This window comes from Dermacentor silvarum, chromosome 1 (assembly GCF_013339745.2).
Source record: "Dermacentor silvarum isolate Dsil-2018 chromosome 1, BIME_Dsil_1.4, whole genome shotgun sequence".
NCBI lineage: Eukaryota > Metazoa > Arthropoda > Arachnida > Ixodida > Ixodidae > Dermacentor > Dermacentor silvarum.
The window spans coordinates 423,378,929-423,397,979 of NC_051154.1; the positions used below are offsets into that span (position 1 = coordinate 423,378,929).

A 19,051-nucleotide genomic window follows, 5' to 3' on the forward strand; every position below is an offset into this window, starting at 1 on the left:
ACCTGCGGTCCCCCCTGCTACGGCGTTCTACTAATACACGTACTGTACCACGGCCGGTACACGCGTACCGGCCGTGTGGCGCCAGCGGTCGACCGCTGTACGTGGGCGCAAATAGAAATACGCGGCGGGTACAAGCGGCAGAGCCAGTGGTCAGGCCAGCGTCTAATTTCAGGCATCGTCATCATCATCATCATCATTACGGCGATTGACAAGATGTTTTTTCTTTTTTTTTTTTTTTTTTTTTGCGAGATTTCGCGCCAGCGTACTGTTTCTCTTGGTTTTGGTACTGTCCCTCGCGGTTCACGCGCGGGTTACACGTGCTTACACCACGCGATGGCTCCGAAAAATTAAGGACCTTTCTTCTTCATGCGAGAGCTTCAGAACGAACGCAAGGAACGCCGCCGACCGTGCTCTCGATTAGGACGCCGTCAGAGAAAAATAAGTGGGAGAGAGATTGAAGGTATGCTGGCGCCCGAGATCCCTTCATTTAGTCGCAAATTTTTACATTTTCCTACTATCATTTCGACCTTATTCGTTATTCGAAGGTCTGGAGAGCAGTTTTAACCAACACAACGGCGCTGTCAGCGACGCCGCGGTAACGGCATGTCATTTCCGTGTGCACGCGCCGCGTTCATTTGTGTGTCGGCCGGTGTCTGCCTCGTTTCGATACGTGAACGCTGGTCACTGGCGCGTCTTTAGCATGCGTTTCCGTACTTTCTGCTACCCGTGTTAATCACTTTGGTTGACGTGAAGGCTTCGCACTGCACGGCCGTTCATCGCTGTCGTTGTGTTCTACGAGTAATTCTGGCGTTACTTTGCAGACGCTAACCGAAGAGAAAAAATCGCTATATGAGGCCATGGCAAACGACTTAAAGGAGCGCGGAAAAGGAACATTACATAACAAGTTCACTTCAGATGGCCGCAGCATCGCCGTAAGTCAACATCGATACGGTGATTTTTTTCTTTTACGCAAGGAGTTTGTTCACATGTTGGACACCCCTAGCTGAGCTAAGGTTTTTTTCGTTTTTTTTTTTAATCAATGGAAACCTTTGCTCGCGAATCGGGTTTTCCGAGCTGTTCTTTTTCCTTGCTGAATTTCTCATTTATTTATTTATTTTTGGCGTCACGGAAGTGATTTCAGCTCGCACATAGATTTGTGCGCTACTTAACGTACGCGGTTCACAAAATGAAGTCCATCAGGGTAGCTACATTGACTTGTTGGTAGGGCATAGCGGAGACATAACACAAGGGTCACGGAAAGGCACACAGTGCTGTGTGTTTGGCTAATGTGCCATTCCATGTTCCCATTGCCATTTCTGTGCCATAACAAAGTAAATGATGTTGACAAAACCTTTGTTCGCTCGTTTTGGCGCCCTTGTGATTTTGAGTTCACAAAGCAGGTGCACTTTTTTCAGAGTGTGTTACAACTGGAGGACGAAAGAAATCAACAGCGCCGACACATGATAAATAGTATTCATCGATATGTTGACGATATTGGCACAGTCGACGGTATGCATACTTTTGCCATGACTCACAGCCTCTATGAATGCAACATGCTCATCGCGGTTGTTATTGTTGTTTCATGTGCCTGATTATGATTTATCAACAATTATCCCCTATGAACTGCCTCTTTCTTTTTGACACCTAGAGATTAAAAGGTGGCCATTCTACATCTTGTCCTTCAATATGCTCTGCAAGGAAAATGGGATCTACTACCCGCTACAACTTGGACTTGTAGACTACTCAATTGAGCAAGGTTTCATACGAGCCTTCCACAAATTCATCGATCCAGGTATGGGATTGCTTCTTAAATTTTTTTTTTAATTCCGAGCTTTTGCATGGTTGCTTCTGATATTAATTGCCACGAACTTGTTCTCAGGTCCAATACCTCTTGGCTTTGCAAGTGCTGCAAAAGACCACAGTAAGTTGCACTATTGTTTACATTAGCTTTTGAGCAGTGACTTGTTCACTGGCACAATGTATATTGGTCATACTATGACTCAAGTCTGCGATTTACTTAGTCTGCTTTGTACTATCACCATCTTTATGAAAGGGAACACGCAATCGCATGGCCAGTAGCCTGGTCGGCCACATGTTGTGTGGTGCTGTGGCGAGATGGGAAAACAAAATGAGAAGGGCACCGATCCTTTTTCTGCTTGCATCTTTTCATGAGCATTTTTTAAAATATTGTAATTTTTATTGTGCCATGCCTGTAAACAAGAACAGTTTCATGTGAATTTTATATAGAAGCACTGCATATATCGCAGCTTTGGAAGCGCTCGTAGTTAAACCGTGAGTATGACGGGCAGCGTGATTGCCCTAACAGATTCTTCTGTCTCTCTCCGCTCACAAGCACTATCAACACAGAAAGAAGGAAGCGTGCTGGAACAGGTGCAGACTTGCAGGAATGGCACCGCTCTCTCTCCTTTTGTTTTTCATGTCGCCATGGCACTGTGCGACACGTCGCTGGCTAGGCTGGTTGCCATGCACTTGCACGCTCATTCATAAAGAAAACAATAGAACTTTCGTAAACTTACCCCTGTGGGCACCTTGACTTTCGTCAAGCTCATAATCAATGCTTATCTCACCACAAAAAAAAGGTAAATACTTTGTGAAAATTATTTATTTCCCAGTTAAGGGCATTCATGTTATATTTGAAGGTACGCTAAAGAGAAAAATAATTGAACTGTTACATTACCAAAAAAAAAACAAAGCCTCTCTTATGACAAAAAAACTGAAGGCCGGTGGAGGCAATGCCTTGTAGTTCCCCACACGAGCTCGCTGCGACGTCATAGATTTTCATGGTGCCTGCTTGGAGTTAATTTTTTATTGGTAAATATGGTTTCCGTTGTGGTTCTAAAAAAGGGAAAGGCAACCTGGCACGTTTCAATAACATTTCCCAAGCCACAATGGCCCAAATATGGAACTTGAAATCTGTGATCTTATAGTGGTATACTTTTGCTGGGATTTTGGCGGGTAACAATGAAAAAAAAGAAAGGTGGAAGTTCGGCTTTCTCATTCTTTTCTAGTAACCATTTTGGTAACAGCTAAAGAGCGCAAGAAAACACTCGCGCGCACATGCACGTGCACGAAATGACGCAGCTTTTTACTTGTGAAAGGGTTTGCGTAAACAGCAAAGTTCTTTCTTGGGTTCCTGCATTTGTGTGTGTGTGTGTATGTTTTTTCTTGCGTTCTTGTGCCGTAATGTATTACCAACTAGCCCAATTACAAGTTATCCTAGTATTGAACATTTTACTGCGAAATAAATGAAAGGAGACTTTGGAAGAATACTTCAGTGTAAAGTGATCTAGTGTTTTTGAGTACGACACTTTGTGCTGTTATAGTGAAACAGCGCAAGGAAAACACGTATGAGAGAATAACACAAGGACGAGTGCTGGCTACCAGCAGAAGGTTTTATTGTCTGTGCACAAATATGCAGTCAGCGCTCATCCTTGTGTTCTCCTCTCGTCGGTGTTTTTCTGGTACAGTTACACTATGAAGGTATCGCACCAACTAGCTTGCTCCCAAACCTTAAGTTCTTTGTAGAGGTTTGTATTGGTAGAAATGGCACAAAAGAAGACAAGACTAGAAAATGTGACTGGAGGGAGCCCTGACAACCGGTCTCGTGTGCAGTCTTATTTTGTGCGATTTCTTAAGAGGGATTTAGCATTTCCTTTTAGGGACCCTTGAATTTGCAATGACTGGGCTGCTAGTGAAACTATTCGGTAAATTTCTGCTATATGTTGCCTGCCTATACGACTTCTTCTCTTTTGTGATTAGGCGAAGCCACGCATGGCATCCCCATCACGGGCTTTGAAGAAGGCACAACCGACTACAGGAGCGTTGTCCGTGACCTGATGGCATACCTTCGGCTCCCGATTGATGAGGCGAACCTTCCACCTCTGTTCTGCATGCAAGACCACATATCACAGGCTGCCTGTATTCTGGCTGCCTGCTGTGGCTCGAGGAACATGGGAGTGAGTTTTTCATTTGTAGTTCACCTGCTTATCTCCGTAAAAACCCGCATATAGCTCGGAGCCGCATATAGTCGGATGTGTAATTTGGGGACAGTAAAAGTGGAAACAAAAAAGTTTGCGTCCGCATATAGATGGAGTAAAACGATCACACAAAGCATTTATTGCCATTGCACTTCAATCTTTAGTCATCGTCGTTCGATGCACTTTCCTCCGAGAGTCAACTGTCGGAAATAACCTCCAGTAGAAGCTTGTCTTCAGTGCCATTACGTGCGTTTAATATGGAACATTTCTTGAACGCAAGGCAGATGATCTTCTCGGGAATGCAGGCCCAAGTGTTGGCGATCCACGAGCAGAACATTGCTGTAGAGGCCCGTTTCAACTGTCTGGAAGGAGTCTCTTCAGGCTCGCCCGACCTCATCTACCCCATATAGCAATGCTTGATGCTGTCTTTGAATGGTTTATTTATGCACGCATCAAGTGGTTGCTAGTGGGATGTCATCCAGGGCGGATAATGAACTCTGTGCCGGACTCGCACAGGAGTCTTTTCACAGAGTCAGCCAAGTGACAGCGAAGAGCATCCAGGACAAGTATTTATGGGAGCTCCAGCAGTGCTCTAGGCCTCCAACACCACACAGACTTTATCTAGTCAAGCGCCAGTGCTTCGTCCATCCACCCTTTTTCTTGACATTGGACGACAAAATTTTTTCGAAACTTGTCCCGTTTCGGCAGATTCTTCCGTTTGAACACCACGTAGGGTGGTTCCTTGCTACCGTCTGCTATGCAGGACATTATTACGGTGACCCGCATCTTCTCATTTCCACTTCGCCTCATGGAATTTTGCTTCGATCCTTTCTACGAGGGCATGTCCTGGTATACTGGCGTTTGTTCAGCATTTCTGATCTGGTCCAACTGAAAGCTGACCGACTTTTGCAGCAAGATTGTGTGACGGTGAAAGGCCACAAGGAGCTCTTAGTAGTTTTCTGGCAGCTTCTGCTATATATACATGCTGCTATGTATAGAAAATCCAGCGCGGTGCATGAAACGGGACACCCTGTGCTTACTTGCCTAGAAGTCCGTCTGCCGAATGTCTTTTTCTCTAGCAATCTCTATTGCCTTTGCTTGCAGCAGCTAGATGTTTACAGCGAGGTGAGCAGCTTGTTGCTGTTGAACAAAGTGTGTCAAGACCGAATCAACTTCTTCTCAGGCTGTAGCACACAAAGGGGCTTTCTTTTTGCTTCCTCCAACCGGCGAATGATGTGCTTTTTCACACCGAACTGCAGCCCTGCAGTACAGCTGCGAGTGCTTTCTGCAGCTACGATCAGTATTCTTTTAAACGTAGCCGAATACTGTTTTCACGATCCTGACATTGTGCAAAGTGTTGCCATTGCGTAGTGAGCGTGTTTACGGGGGTGACTGATGATGGCGCAAGAACCTGATGATGATCGCACTGAGCAATATCGATATCAGAACTGCGAACTTGACCTGAAAATTGTTGGGATCCGCATATTGTACGGGGTGGAAATTGCACTTGGTAATCAGGAAAAAATTCTCTACCTATACGAGGGTTTTTACGGTATGTATCTTATGTTAGGGCTCGTTCACACCAGTGACTCTCAGGGGTTGCATGACCGAATTGTTCGTGGCTGCAAGTGGCGCCAGAGAACACAGGACAACTATGCAGATCGAGACAATCCCAAGGCACACTGACAACTGAAAGTGTATTTTCTGATTGCACAGAATAATTGCTGTCTGACAAGTAATAGACTGAACGCCACACAAGGGTACAAAGAAAAGCAAAACAAAAAACACTACTGCATGTTCCAATCTGCCAGATCGCAATAGGAAACGCGCATGCTTTTCGAATAGAATAACAGAAGCCATGCTGAGACAAGATTCTCCCAGCCTTTTTATCACTAGAGCTTCTATTATTTCTGAAGGCAACCGATCAGTCTCGGTCTCCTTGCTTGGCCCCCGCATTCTCTGGCACCGTTTGCAGCGATGATAGACTCACTAGCCCTACAGCATGTTTTTTCAAGTTGGTTGGAAATAGTTCGCTGATCTTCATGGCTTGATAGAACATTGAGCAAAGCATAGTCAAAGATGAAATAAGTTCCAACAAACAACACTGACACAAGTGATAACTTGCAGCTGGAGATATACATTGGGAACCCTCGCTTTGCCAGACAGTCTCATCTGCATACATCAAGCCTTTTTCTTTGTCTGTTTTTTATCATTATCAGCCTATATATTTGTCAACTGCAGGACGAAGGCTTCTCTTGGAGATGTCCAATTGCCTCTGTCTTCCGCTGACTAATTCCAAGTCGGGCCTGCGATTTCCTAATTTGATCACACCACGTAATACGAGGGCAATTCCATAAGTTTCCGGCCTGACATCTAAAACCTACAGTGATTTCTAAATGGCCGCTTCGATACACAGTGCCATCTCTAACGATAAGTGGTGATAATGATAAAAATCGAGTATTGAGTCGTGTTTAGGTTCTTTACCAAAGAAAGGGTTTCTCCAAGTGTTATCAAACAACCTTTGGATAGTGTGTACGCCGAAGCTTCCCCTTCTTATTCCACCATGAAGGAATGGGCAAAACAGTTTCGCCTGGGAAGAGAGAGCATTGAGGATAAGCCCTGCAATGGTCGGCCCGAGGAGGTGATGACCGAAATAACTGTCTCTCGTTAAGGACAAAGTGCTCAACGACAGGAGGCTAAAGTTGAAAGAAATCGCGGCACGGGTGGGACTCGCTGTAAAGACCGTGTTCTGCATAATTTATGAGAAGCTTCACATAGCAAAGGCCAGGTTGCCGCGAATTCTTCCTTCTGTGCAGAAGGAGCATCGTTTGAGCTGTTCTCGCAAGTTGTTAGAGCTTTGTCATGGGAATGAGAAAAAAGTGCTGGAGTTGATTGTCACTGGGGATGAAACCATGGTCCTTTACTACGATCCCCTTTCCAAAAGAGAATCGATGGAATGGCGCAAACCAGGAGAAGCACCACTGTGAAAAGCCAAGGTGATTCATTCGACCAAGAAGATCATGGCAACAATCTTTTGGGATAGCCGCGGGCTCCTCTTGATCGACTTTAAGGAAAGAAATACCACCATGAACGCACAGTATTACGCGTCACTTCTGCACAAACTGCCTGCCGCAATAAATGAAGAGGCGAGGGATTTTCCATCATGGCGTCCGTCTGCTTCACGTCAACACTCCAGTTATGTTGGTGAGCATTGCAAAGGCTGCAGCAAAAGACTGTGGTGTCTTGGAAATCGATCACCCGCCCTGCAGCACAAACCTGGTTCCCAGTGACTGCTCATCATCCTCATCATCAGCCTATATTTATGTCCACTGCAGGACGAAGGCCTCTCCCTGCGATCTCCAATTACCCCTGTCATGCACTAGCTGATTCCAACTTGCACCTGCAAATTTCCTAACTTCATCACCCCAACCAGTTTTCTTCTGTCCTCGACTGCACGTCCCTTCTCTTGGTATCCATTATGTAACTCTAATGGTCCACCGGTTAGCCATCCTACGCATTACATGGCCTGCCCAGCTCCATTTCTTTCTCTTAACCTTTCAGGTATTTAGATACTTTTATACTCTAAGCTAGCTTATTCAAAATAGAAAGTTCACTTCAGTGCGTGTTTTTCTTTTCTTTGTGCCACCACTCTTCCAGTTGTCTCTTAGTAGTCTCCACTGCAGACTCATTCACGTTTCCTCACCTGTCTTGGAAAGCCAAAGGCTCAATGCAGGCTAACTGCTTCCACATTTATCTCTGGTTGGATTCCTTGGCCAGTGTGATATGTGCCCTCTTTGGTCGGTAAATGCAATACATAAAACAAATAAAAAAAGATTTAAAAAAGTGTGAACGCATTGTGCGCTCTGTACACATTGTGCGTCGAGTGCTGAAGATGTTTGCAGTGCATTCAAAGCGTTGGTGTGTCGTACAAAACAGATAAACATGCTTTAAACCAAATTTAGCTCAACTTGTTTACATATGTGCCACTTTGGGCCTTCCTATATCTATAGGTGGCCAGCAGGAGAAAACTTATGGAAGGGACCGTAAATTGAATAGAGAATATCTTGTTAGAGTATAGTGCACAACAAAGTGCCTCTTTGTACACTCCCTTTAGCTGTAAAGCAGGTTTTCTTTGCAAAATGTGCATAAAATTGCAAGTAAGTAGAGGTCATGGAGTCCTGGCCATGTGAATTATCCAATAGTAAGGATGTATGCCTTACTGTCAAGCAGCCACTTGTAGATGCTGTGTTTATACCAGAATGTGCTAGAATGACATCTTGTGCGGCACTTATTGGCAAAGAAAAGTATGTCTTTTGAGTGCACTGAAATTACACCAAGGAAGCACTAAGATTGCACTCAATTTAAACGTTGGGAAGATAATACACAGGCATAGGTTGCAGTAAGGGGCACACGTCGTTTGGTTGAGCACAGCATCATCAGATGTTGCTACCAACGCTGCTGTTCACAGCTCAGTCCCGTTGTTTCGCTATGCCAGAAATGCCAAAATGTTTTCGCAGTGGCACTCTCATAAGTCTACTTGAGAAACACTGAAAGTTCTTCTAGAATAGTGTGCTGGCATAGACTCATATTGTCACGGGTATATACTATTTACAGAATGTATTTACAGGAGATAGACAGCAGCTGAGAACACAGAGAGGCTGTTGCCACTTCGTCCTCTTCTCTTTCGTCGGCCTTGTCTGTTTTCCTCACCGTAACACAACCCCCGGCGGAAAAAGCACCGTCCCGGTGCTTCAGATGGGGCCATCGGGAAGGGCATAATAGGGCTTAAGCCGAGAGACGTGTACGATGTCGGGTGATGTGGAACCGGTTGGCACGACGGATGTCACTGGGATGATCTCATAGGTGACATTGGTCACTTGACGTAGAATGCGGTAAGGACCTTTGTAGCACGGAAGGAGTTTCTCAGAGAGCCCCACACGTCAGCAAGGGGACCAAAGGAGTACGAGAGAGCCTGGTGCAAAGTATGTCTCACGATGGTGGCAATTGTAAGTGTGCTTTTGAGTTTCCTGCGATGCCAACAAACGAGTACGGGCAAGCTGGCGCGCATGGTCAGCGTGGGCGATGGCATCGCGGACATACTCGGTCTGTGAGTTCCGTACCAAGGGGAGCGAAGCATCCCATGGTAATACAGGGTCACGACCGAAGAGCAAGTAAAAGGGGGAATACCCAGCAGTATCGTGGCGTGACGAATTACAGGCGAACGTGACATAGGGTAGCGCAATATCCCAGTCCTTGTGGTCGGGTGAGACATATTTGGATAGCATGTCAGTGATGGTCCGATTAAGTCGCTCAGTAAGGCCGTTGGTCTGGGGATGATAGGACGTAGCGAGTTTGTGCTTGGTAGAACAGGAGCGTAGGATATCGGCGATGACTTGGGAGAGGAAAGTGCGGCCACGGTCGGTAAGGAGCTGTCGCGGGGCGTCATGGACTAAAATGATATCCCGGAGTAGGAAATCGGCCACGTCAGTTGCGCAGCTCGTGGGAAGCGCTCGAGTGATGGCGTAGCGCGTCGCGTAATCAGCAGCCACGGCGATCCACCTGTTGCCGGAGCTGGACTCGGGAAAAGGGCCAAGGAGATCCAAACCCACGCGGAAGAATGGCTCAGTTGGAATCTCGATCGGCTGTAAGTACCCGGCAAGAAGCGCTGCTGGCTTTTTCCGTTGTTGGCAGGACTTGCAAGCAGCTACGTATCGCCGTATGGAGCGTGGGAGGCCGGGCCAGTAGAAGCGGCGGTGCACGCGGTCGTAAGTGCGAGCAACCCCAAGGTGTCTGGCAGTAGGTGCATCATGCAGCTCCTGAAGCACGGTTAAGCGGAGGTGTTGGGGAACGACAAATAGAAGGGGAGGACCGTCAGGGTGAAAATTGCGGCGGTACAATATCCCGTCTTTGAGGACGAACCACCGTAACGATGGATCAGTGGGAGCAGATTGCACTCGGTCAATGAGGGTCCTCAAGGTGGCGTCATGGCGTTGCTCGTGGGCCATGTCCAAAAGCTGGGAAATGTACAGAACACTTGCAGAAGCATCCGTGTCGACGTTGGCGGGCATGGGTACAGGGTAACGGGACAAGCAGTCAGCGTCATTGTGTAGGCGACCAGACTTGTACACCACAGAATAGGAATACTCCTGTAGCCGCAAAGCCCATCGTCCAAGCCTCCCTGTGGGATCTTTTAAGGAGGAAAGCCAACAGAGGGCGTGGTGGTCCGTTACAACAGAAAAGGGCCTGCCGTATAAATAGGGGCGGAATTTGCCTACTGCCCACACAAGTGCCAAACATTCGCGCTCGGTAATAGAGTAATTCCGCTCCGCAGGTGACAAAAGACGGCTAGCGTACGCGATAACACGTTCATGGCCGTGCTGAACTTGTGCCAAGACGGCACCGACGCCGTGGCCACTGGCGTCGGTGCGCACCTCTGTAGAGGCTGACGTATCGAAGTGTCCTAGAATCGGCGGGGTGGTGAGTATGGTGGCAAGGCGAGAAAAGGCGGCGGCCTGAGAGTCTCCCCATGAAAACGGCACATTTTTCTTCAGAAGATCCGTCAGAGGGCGTGCTATGGTGGCGAAATCTTTAACAAAGCGACGGAAGTAGGAGCAAAGGCCCAGGAAACTGCGGACATCTTTTTCGGACTGTGGGACAGGAAAATCTTTCACGGCTCGAATTTTCTCCGGGTCCGGTCGGATGCCAGACGCATTGACGACATGGCCAAGGACTAATGTCACGGTGGCCGAAGTTACATTTCTTCGAATTGAGCTGCAGACCGGCCTTGCGAAAAACAGCAAGTACAGCTGAAAGGCGCTCAAGGTGTGTGCTGAAAGTGGGCGAGAACACAATAACATCATCTAGGTAGCAGAGGCAAGTCGACCACTTGAATCCTTGGAGTAATGAGTCCATCATACGCTCAAAGGTAGCCGGAGCGTTGCAGAGCCCAAAAGGCATAACTTTGAAGTGGTAAAGACCATCAGGTGTTATAAAGGCGGTCTTTTCACGATCGAGATCATCCACAGCGATTTGCCAATATCCGGACCGTAGGTCGATGGATGAAAAATACTGTGCCCCGTATAGGCAATCAAGGGCGTCATCTATACGAGGTAGTGGGTAGACGTCTTTCTTCATGATGCGGTTGAGGTGCCGGTAGTTGACGCAGAATCTCCATGTGCCGTCCTTCTTCTTTACTAGCACAACAGGTGACGCCCAGGGACTTGATGGCTCAATGATGTCTTTCGCGAGCATCTTGTCCACTTCCGTTTTGATGACTTGGCGCTCCGAAGCTGAAACTCGGTAGGGTCGCCGATGGATGGGAGGATTATCGCCTGTATGTATACGGTGTTTGACAAGAGACGTTTGGCCTAAGGGACGGTTGTTTAGGTCGAATATATCCTTGAACGAAAGCAATAAACTGCAGAGCTGTTCAGCCTCCACAGGCGTAAGACCAGGGGCGATCATTTTCGTAATGTCGTGGTCAGTACAATTGATAGACCGGAAAGGTTCACAGGACGTGTCGACGGCAAAAGTTTCAACGCAGTGAACTTCTAAAGCAATGATCGTAGCCAGGGTAATATCTTTAGGCAGAATTTGCTTCGTAAGCCCGAAATTCACCACAGGGAGGTAGGTGCGATTGTCTTTGACTCTCAGTATTGTATGCGGGACAGTAACGTTATGGCTGAGAACGATAGCAGTTATTGGAGCGGAGATGTAATCACCATTGGGAACTGGCATAGATGGCGCCATTTTGATGTATTGCAAGGCCTGTGGTGGAACGGGAACAAAATCAGTCGGTCTCAGGCGAATTTCGTGAGGTGTTGTAGGGTCGTCCAGCAGAGGCAGGTCAAGACGCACAGTACTTGAAGAACAATCGATGAGCGCTGAATGAGCAGAGAGGAAGTCGAGGCCTAGTATGAGGTCATGGGGGCATTGGTCAAGCACAGTGAAAAGTACGACAGTATGGTGGCCGGAAATGCTCACGCGTGCAGTACACAATCCGACCACGGCCACCATGCTGCCGTCGGCGATTCGTACGACCCGAGTAATGGCAGGCGTAACAATTTTCCTTAAATGGCGGCGAAGGCGGCTGGTCATAATCGATATCTGTGCTCCGGTATCTATGAGTGCTGTGACGGATGTGCCATCAACGTGGACGTCGAGAAGGTTACGTTTCGTAAACAGCGTCAAAGGAGGATTTTGCGGCGTATTCGACATTGCAGCGCTACCCTGAGGTGCCGCATTGCCTAGTTTTCCGGCTGGGATGGTGCTGGGTAGGTCGGCGAGGGCGAGCGGTGAAACTGGGGCGGACATGGCTGGCGACGTTGAGGCGAGGGCGAGCGAGTATAGCGGCGAGGACAGGTAGCGGCGTCGGAAGCGTCGTAGAAGCGACGGGGTGAAGAACTGCGGGGCGAACTTGTATTCCAGAACGTGTTTCGAGGCGGGGACGACCAACGGCTACGGCAGTGACGGGAAATGTGACCGATTCGGCCGCAGCAGAAACAGATCGGCCTGTCATCAGGTGTACGCCAGTCCGATGGATTCCGGGCACTGTAGGGATAACGGGCACTGGAGGGTGGAGCGCGATAGGACCGAGGCATAGGAGCAGGGCCGGGGTCAGGACGACTCAAGGAGCAGGCGCTGGGGAGACCCATATTAGCAATTTCCTGGCGAACCACGGATTGAATCAGCGATATCGTCTCAGCAGTGTTGGTCCAAGACGTCGGTTGAGGCGAGACAGGAAACGCAGCTTCGAGTTCGCGGCGCACAATGCGGGTCACGTTTTCACTTGGTGGTGGCATGCTAGATTGGTCGGTTAGGTCGGTGCAAGAAGTGGTCGCTGCAGTATTTGGAAGCCGTGTAAACTGATTATGTATACGGCGGCTCTTCGCCTGCTCGAAACGGCAGCATTCCTTCATGATGGCGTCGACGGTCGATAAGTTTCTGAAGACCAGAAGGTTGAATGCGTCGTACGCGATACCCTTGGTAATGTGGCCAACCTTGTCCTCCTCTGGCATTGACGTGTCGATTTTATGACAGAGGGCGAGGACGTCCTGAATGTAGGAGACGTATGACTCTGTAGTAGTTTGGGCACGCGTGGCGAGTTGTTGCTTGGCGGCTAGCTGTCGACCGGTCGGATTGCCAAAAACGTCGGACAGCTTCTCTTTAAACAACTGCCAGCTGGTGAGCTCTTCCTTGTGTGTATAATACCACGTTCGCGGTGTTCCATCGAGGTAGAACACGACATTGGCCAGCATTATGGTAGGATCCCACCTGTTCACCTTGCAGACGCGCTCGTACATCTTTAACCATTCTTCTACGTCAACACCATTGAGGCCGTTGAACTTGCCGGGGTCTTGCGGCTGAGGTAGAGCAACGTACTGGGTCTGCGTAGTTGCAGACGCGGTGCCTGCCGCTGAATGCATGTTCTCGGGCTGGGTGAGACGTCCGCTGCGGAGCTCCGTGGCGAAGACGCGTACCCCGCACCTCCACCAAAATGTCACGGGTATAAACTATTTACAGAATGTATTTACAGGAGATAGACAGCAGCTGAGAACACAGAGAGGCTGTTGCCACTTCGTCCTCTTCTCCTTCGTCGGCCTTGTCTGTTTTCCTCACCGTAACAATATGTTGTCAGTTTCTCGTATCTCTTAATAAACATTTTTTGCTCGCAGGATGGTGACAAAGATCGGCTTGCCCTCAACATGTTCTGCTATCAGGAGGAAGACACAGCAGAAGTGGTGTTCAGACCCAAGCCTGCCTCTCGCACTCCACAGGCCACTGCACTTACCCGTGGTCATCGGTGGCGACGGCGGCTCAGCCATTGGGCAACTTCTTCTACTGCCACGCGGTCCTCAGAGATGGCGCTTACGATATCACCCATTGCTCCTCTGCTCTCTAAGCAGATGCCGTACTCGCTTCCAGCAAAGGTGGGCCTTGTGGACTCTCATTGCTACCTAGACTTCATATTCAGTCGAGTGGGCCACTCCGGAACGTATGCCAAGTTCCGCCTCAACCACAGAGACACTTTTCCAGACTGCTATGAAGGTTGTGTGGCCAACTTCTGCAACCCAGCAACATTTAGGCAGGTATGTTTGCACTGAAATTTGCAATCGCCATATTTTCGAAGTATACCAGGATTCTAGGAAGGAGAACTAGTTGGTAGACCAAACTGGAACCCCCCATTGGAGCAAACTGCTATGGTTGGATGGCAACCCAATCACTTTCAAGCTGGTATAGTTGCAGTGAAAATCATGAATGCAAGAAAAAATTGCCACAATACCAGAATGCTACAGAGGGAATTGGGAGACGAAACTAGCCAGTGTTTGAGCTTTCTGCTATGGTTACATATATAGCAGTGCGTCCTTATTAATGCGATAGCATTATATGCCCCATTACGTTCATTACGTCGGCGTAGTCTGCATGACCGAAAAATGGCCAACGGCGAAAAGAGTAAAAACACGTCACGAAATGCTTGGATCGACGTCAGATTCCTTAGGGAGGTTGCTGTAAGGAAAGCAAATTAATGGCTTTGAAATGAAAATTTCGTAAGTTTCGGTCTGGGTTGGGAATTGAACCTGGGCCTCCGGGGTGCCATAGCGGATCCACGGTTCTCGTTGACTAAAGGTGTGCCTAGTGCGTGCGTCATTGCACACGTGACAGCGCAGCCAATGTGGAGAAGGTGGTGCCATGTCATGAGTGTATAAAATAAATGTATAAAATAAAAAGCATTAATGTCCAATTGAACGGGGCTGAGCGGTCCTTTGAGTTATGAACTCCTCGTGGACAAGCGAACACGTTGAGACGCTTGGTGCATTTTAATTTGTCCTTATCGAGGCGCAGTTAGAATGCAGGTGAGAGCTTGCGCAGACAAGGATTAGCAGAAAAATACATTTCACCAAAGGGACTACAGAGGAATTTCGTTGATATGATCTTCCAGTCTGGGACATCCTGCTGCTTCTGTGCAAGCTGCGAACTGTGGTTGGGGAGGAGATCTCGCATGCCGAAGCTGAGAACATGCTCAACTCTGCCTTGTTCAACTACAAGCTTAAGCCTTAAGTCTATGTAAGTACAGTAAAAGCTCGATGATACGATCACGGCTAATACGAATTTCCGGATGATACGAATTTTTCTGTGGTCCCGGCCGAGCCCCATTACTTTGCAACGTGCTAGAGAACGGTTGTTACGAATCGATTTTCAGCCTGCGTCGGTTGATACGAATAAACGCCGCCCCACCGACGGCCGCGAAAGAGGACAGCGCGCAGTCACGCGCTTTCTCTCCTTCTCTTTTGGTGCGGAGGCGCGGCGCCGGACAGCGCGGACTCCGCGACTGGGCGCGAAGAGTTTGAAGCGGTGGCGCTTCAAGAAATACATGCTTTTTACGTACATGTGCCTGAGTGAGTTCACCTCTGACTCTTTAATTTAGCTACAGTCGAATCTCGTTAATTCGAACACGCTTATTTCGAACATACCGCGTACCGACAATGCTCTTAGCAGCGCGCCAAATAACGCGGCGGCGCCTCTGACCGGCATTGCTCCGACACCGCTCAGGAGAGACCCCTCAATGCCGCGCGCGAAGGAACGGGGAAAAAAAAAAACCCGCGGCGGAAATTTCCCTCTCTCTCAAATTGCAAGGTCGCCGTTTCTGCATCGCCCCGGAACAAGCGTGTACGTGCCGACTAGAGTGTTCTAGACAACCGTATTCTAGCAGACACTAGTGCCGATGTCTCAGCCACGCGAATAAAATGGCAGTGAACCCTTCTCCTCTATTTTCTAGTCACATGTTGACCTTGCACGCTGCGGCAGCAGCGCAGAGGGAAGCAGCGGCGGAGGCACAGTCGGGCCAACGAAACTGCCACGCCCGCAAACGCTCGCTTCCCGATAACGGGAGAAAACGAAACTTCAGGGGGCGGCTAAAATAAGCTGGCGCCAGCACGGCGGCGGGCGCGCACGGAGATGTGCGCACTATAGTGTACTAGAATATGGCATTGTCTAGTACACTCTAGTGCGCACGGAGTCGGAGGTGAGAGAGCTACGAGGGAGTTGAGAGGGAGGGCGAGGGGAGCCACTGAAGCGGCGGAGTTGACGCGTCCGCTTCCCTGCCGCCCTCCTCCCTCACCTTCGACGGTCTCCGCACGCACCCGTGTGCAGGCGCCGCCCGCTCGCTCCCTGAAGCTTCGTTTTCTGTCGTTATCGGGAAGCGACCGTTAGCCGGCGTGGGCAGTTTCGTGGCCCGCGCTTGCCATGCGCTTGCGCGCCGCAATATTTGACGACTCGCACCGTTAGTGCATCGTGCTATGGTGCACGAATACTTCACAAATACGTCCTTTTAATTCGAACAAATTTTCGGGCCCCTTCGAGTTAGAATTATCGAGATTCGACAGTTTTAATTGTGTTTCGATGATACGAATTTCGGCTAATACGAATATTTTTCGTGACCCCGTGAGATTCGTATCATCGAGCTTTTACTGTATCCTCCTCACGCTACTATACCACTTACCTCTACCAGGAAGCTACCAGAGCAAGGCCTCATTAATCATCTTGTAGTGCAAAGACACACAATATGACAAATCAATTCTGCATTAATCCACAAGGTAGAAGGCGTTTCATGAAAGGGAAATATTGTCTGGCTTCATTTCCTCGACCAAGACAAAGAGAAACACATACTTATAAGGGTTTCATTTGTAGTTTCATGCTACTCACAGGTAAATGACAATTTTCTCCAAACAACCATGCTCTTATTTGAGAAGTGATGTATTTATATTGCAATGCAAAAAATGAACTGATGTGACACTTGTTGGGGAACGGCCGCATAAACAACTATTGAATAAAAATACTCTTTATTTTGTTTTGCTAGCAACACCTTTTGTTGCTGTGCTCAAAAAGTGGCACATTATAGTTGGTTATGTTGTTGACAGGTGTTGTGACACTTAGCAGACAACCTCCCTATTTTTCACCAGCCATTCTGTCTGGTTTGAAACATGTCTAGGGATTTCTTCATAGCCAACATGAATGATGACCTCCGAAAATGACTATTCCTGATTGAAGAATCTGGCAGACTTGGTTAGCTAGATACCCTCAAGTCACTTTCAACTCCTGGTGACACCATGAATATATCTGAACACCATTGAGATCTACTTAACCTTTTAACTCTCATGGTCTGTCGTAAAAAGAAAAAAAAAAGAAGTATACAGAATTTCACAATAGTTCTTTTATTCCAGCAAAAACTGCGTATTACATCCAGATTTCTACATTACGTCCAAAGGTGTAGCACGACCTAGCTTCTATCTCTGGGCTCGGCATCTTGCCTACTGTACAGTAGCACGAGGCCGCGTGATCAAATCCCGGCCACGGCGGCCGCATAAAATTGGGTCAACTTGCACCAGATGGGTCATTGCAGATCAATGGGACAGATGATCTTGCATTGAACATAAATAGGCTGATGACCATGGTATTTGTAGTAATGTAACATCACATAACGTCAACACATTCAGCATTAACACAAGAATCTGCATCGACGAAGCTTCAGGTCTACCAATACCCCTAAGTATGTGGTATTTTAAAAATTTCTGTAATTTCTTTTCCTTTCACTTCCAGGTGCAACAGCTTCTTATGCGCTGGACGGGTGTTCATCACGTGCAGATTTAGCGCCAGGACAATTTTTGCAATTACATTGTGGTGACGTCAACGGGCCGAGACTAGCAGATCTCGTACCTTGAAGAGCTGCTCCTACAACGTTGGCTGCCACAGGCCATTGACCTTGTTTTTAAACGAGGGTATTTATGCGTGCGATTCTAATAAAATGCGAATGTTGTTGTAAGTGGTACAATTGGATTGCTTTTTCCACACATGCACTTGATGTGCAGACCTGTTGCCTCTGTGTTAGGTCGTGGAATGTGCTCCAGACTGAAATACAGGAAAATAGTCATTTGTGAAGAATACGTTTTATAGTTAACTCATTATTTATCATACCCCTGCTTTTAAAGGGCCCTTCTTGTACAAAGGCTTTGCAACATGGGGTTGTCCTTAAGCGGTTTGGTGACCGGCCTTTTGCTTCCCACTGTCATATTTTAACATTGCCTCGGGGATCGTTCTGGCCCTTTGGTAACATTCTAATGTGCTTTCTCGTTGCGTTAACTCGATTTTTTTATTAAGGGGATATGCTACTCAGAAAAACTTTTTCTTGAATATTTGTGACAGCTCAATGAAATTTTCATCATTTACAGAGTTTGAGCTTTTCTTTTAAAATCTGCTTTTAGTTTTCTTATGGCTCATTTGGCTAATTTTGTGCACACCATGAATTTGTAAAAATAATGCATTTTTGTGCAAGCACAAGAAAACAAAAAATCGCTCATATTGCTCCCCATGAATAGTAGAATTCAATAAAGCAAAAAAATATAGTGTAACGTTTGTGTGTTGGTTGGCGAGAGCTTATCCATGTGACCCACACGTCGCACACTCTCAAAGTGCCACTGGCTCATCAGTGTCAATTGCTGTGTCACTTCCATGGCAGCATGACGCCTATCAACCACCTGGCATGGATGGATGGATGAGGCTGAACCCTTTAAACCGGGCGGTGGCATACGCCACCTAGCCATGACTATTAACATATTTTGTACTTTGTGGTGGGTGAAATTTCACCCCTGCCTTGATTTTATCCACCAATCAGATAACCTCTGTTTGGTTATTTCTACCCGCTTAAAGTCTATTTTGCCTTCACTGTCCCTAAACCCCAATGCTTTGAAAAAATCAGCCCCGTTGCCTTGCACTGTAGGGTTAAGCCCTTTACAGAAAAGTATGAGGTGTTCAGCCATTTCCTCTTCTCCACACGCACAGCACAACGTGTCTATACCTTGGTACTTGACTCGGTGCATCTTAGTCCGCAATACTCCCGTCCTGGCTTCAAACAACAAAGAGCTTCCCCTAGAATTATCGTAGATATTTTCTTTGGCAATTTCTTGCTTGAAAGTTCGGTATGTTCCCAGTGCTGATTTCGTCTGCATCCCTGTTTTCCACAGACCCCTCTCTGTTTCCTTAACCTTTTTCTTAACCGC

The 19,051-nt window shown here is 47.7% G+C and overlaps 2 protein-coding genes across 2 annotated transcripts in view; one reads left to right on the forward strand and one right to left on the reverse strand.

The window, feature by feature from the left end:
- The window catches only part of LOC119437635 (60S ribosomal protein L34-like), a 262,305-nt gene extending 243,844 nt beyond the window's left edge, over window positions 1-18,461 (reverse strand). The window contains exon 1 of the mRNA XM_049660752.1: window positions 18,448-18,461. The gene's annotated coding sequence lies outside the window, so the exon portion shown is untranslated. The remainder of the gene's footprint in view (window positions 1-18,447) is intronic.
- On the forward strand, window positions 253-18,255 carry LOC119437639 (protein maelstrom homolog). The gene is made up of 8 exons (XM_037704630.2): window positions 253-460; window positions 822-932; window positions 1,416-1,509; window positions 1,649-1,792; window positions 1,880-1,921; window positions 3,781-3,977; window positions 13,673-14,086; window positions 17,595-18,255. The coding sequence occupies exons 2-8, from the start codon at window positions 858-860 to the stop codon at window positions 17,643-17,645; spliced, it is 1,017 nt and encodes a 338-aa protein (XP_037560558.1). The 5' UTR covers window positions 253-460; window positions 822-857; the 3' UTR covers window positions 17,646-18,255.
- Window positions 18,462-19,051: the final 590 nt, after the last annotated feature.

What these genes read in the sequence shown, in the direction of transcription:
- LOC119437639 (XM_037704630.2), top strand. Translation starts at nt 858, where the DNA reads ATGGCAAACGACTTAAAGGAGCGCGGAAAAGGAACATTACATAACAAG. An exon ending in CAGATGGCCGCAGCATCGCC is followed by an intron (nt 933 to 1,415) that starts GTAAGTCAACAT and finishes CACTTTTTTCAG; the next exon opens with AGTGTGTTACAACTGGAGGA. An exon ending in AAGTGCTGCAAAAGACCACA is followed by an intron (nt 1,922 to 3,780) that starts GTAAGTTGCACT and finishes TTTTGTGATTAG; the next exon opens with GCGAAGCCACGCATGGCATC.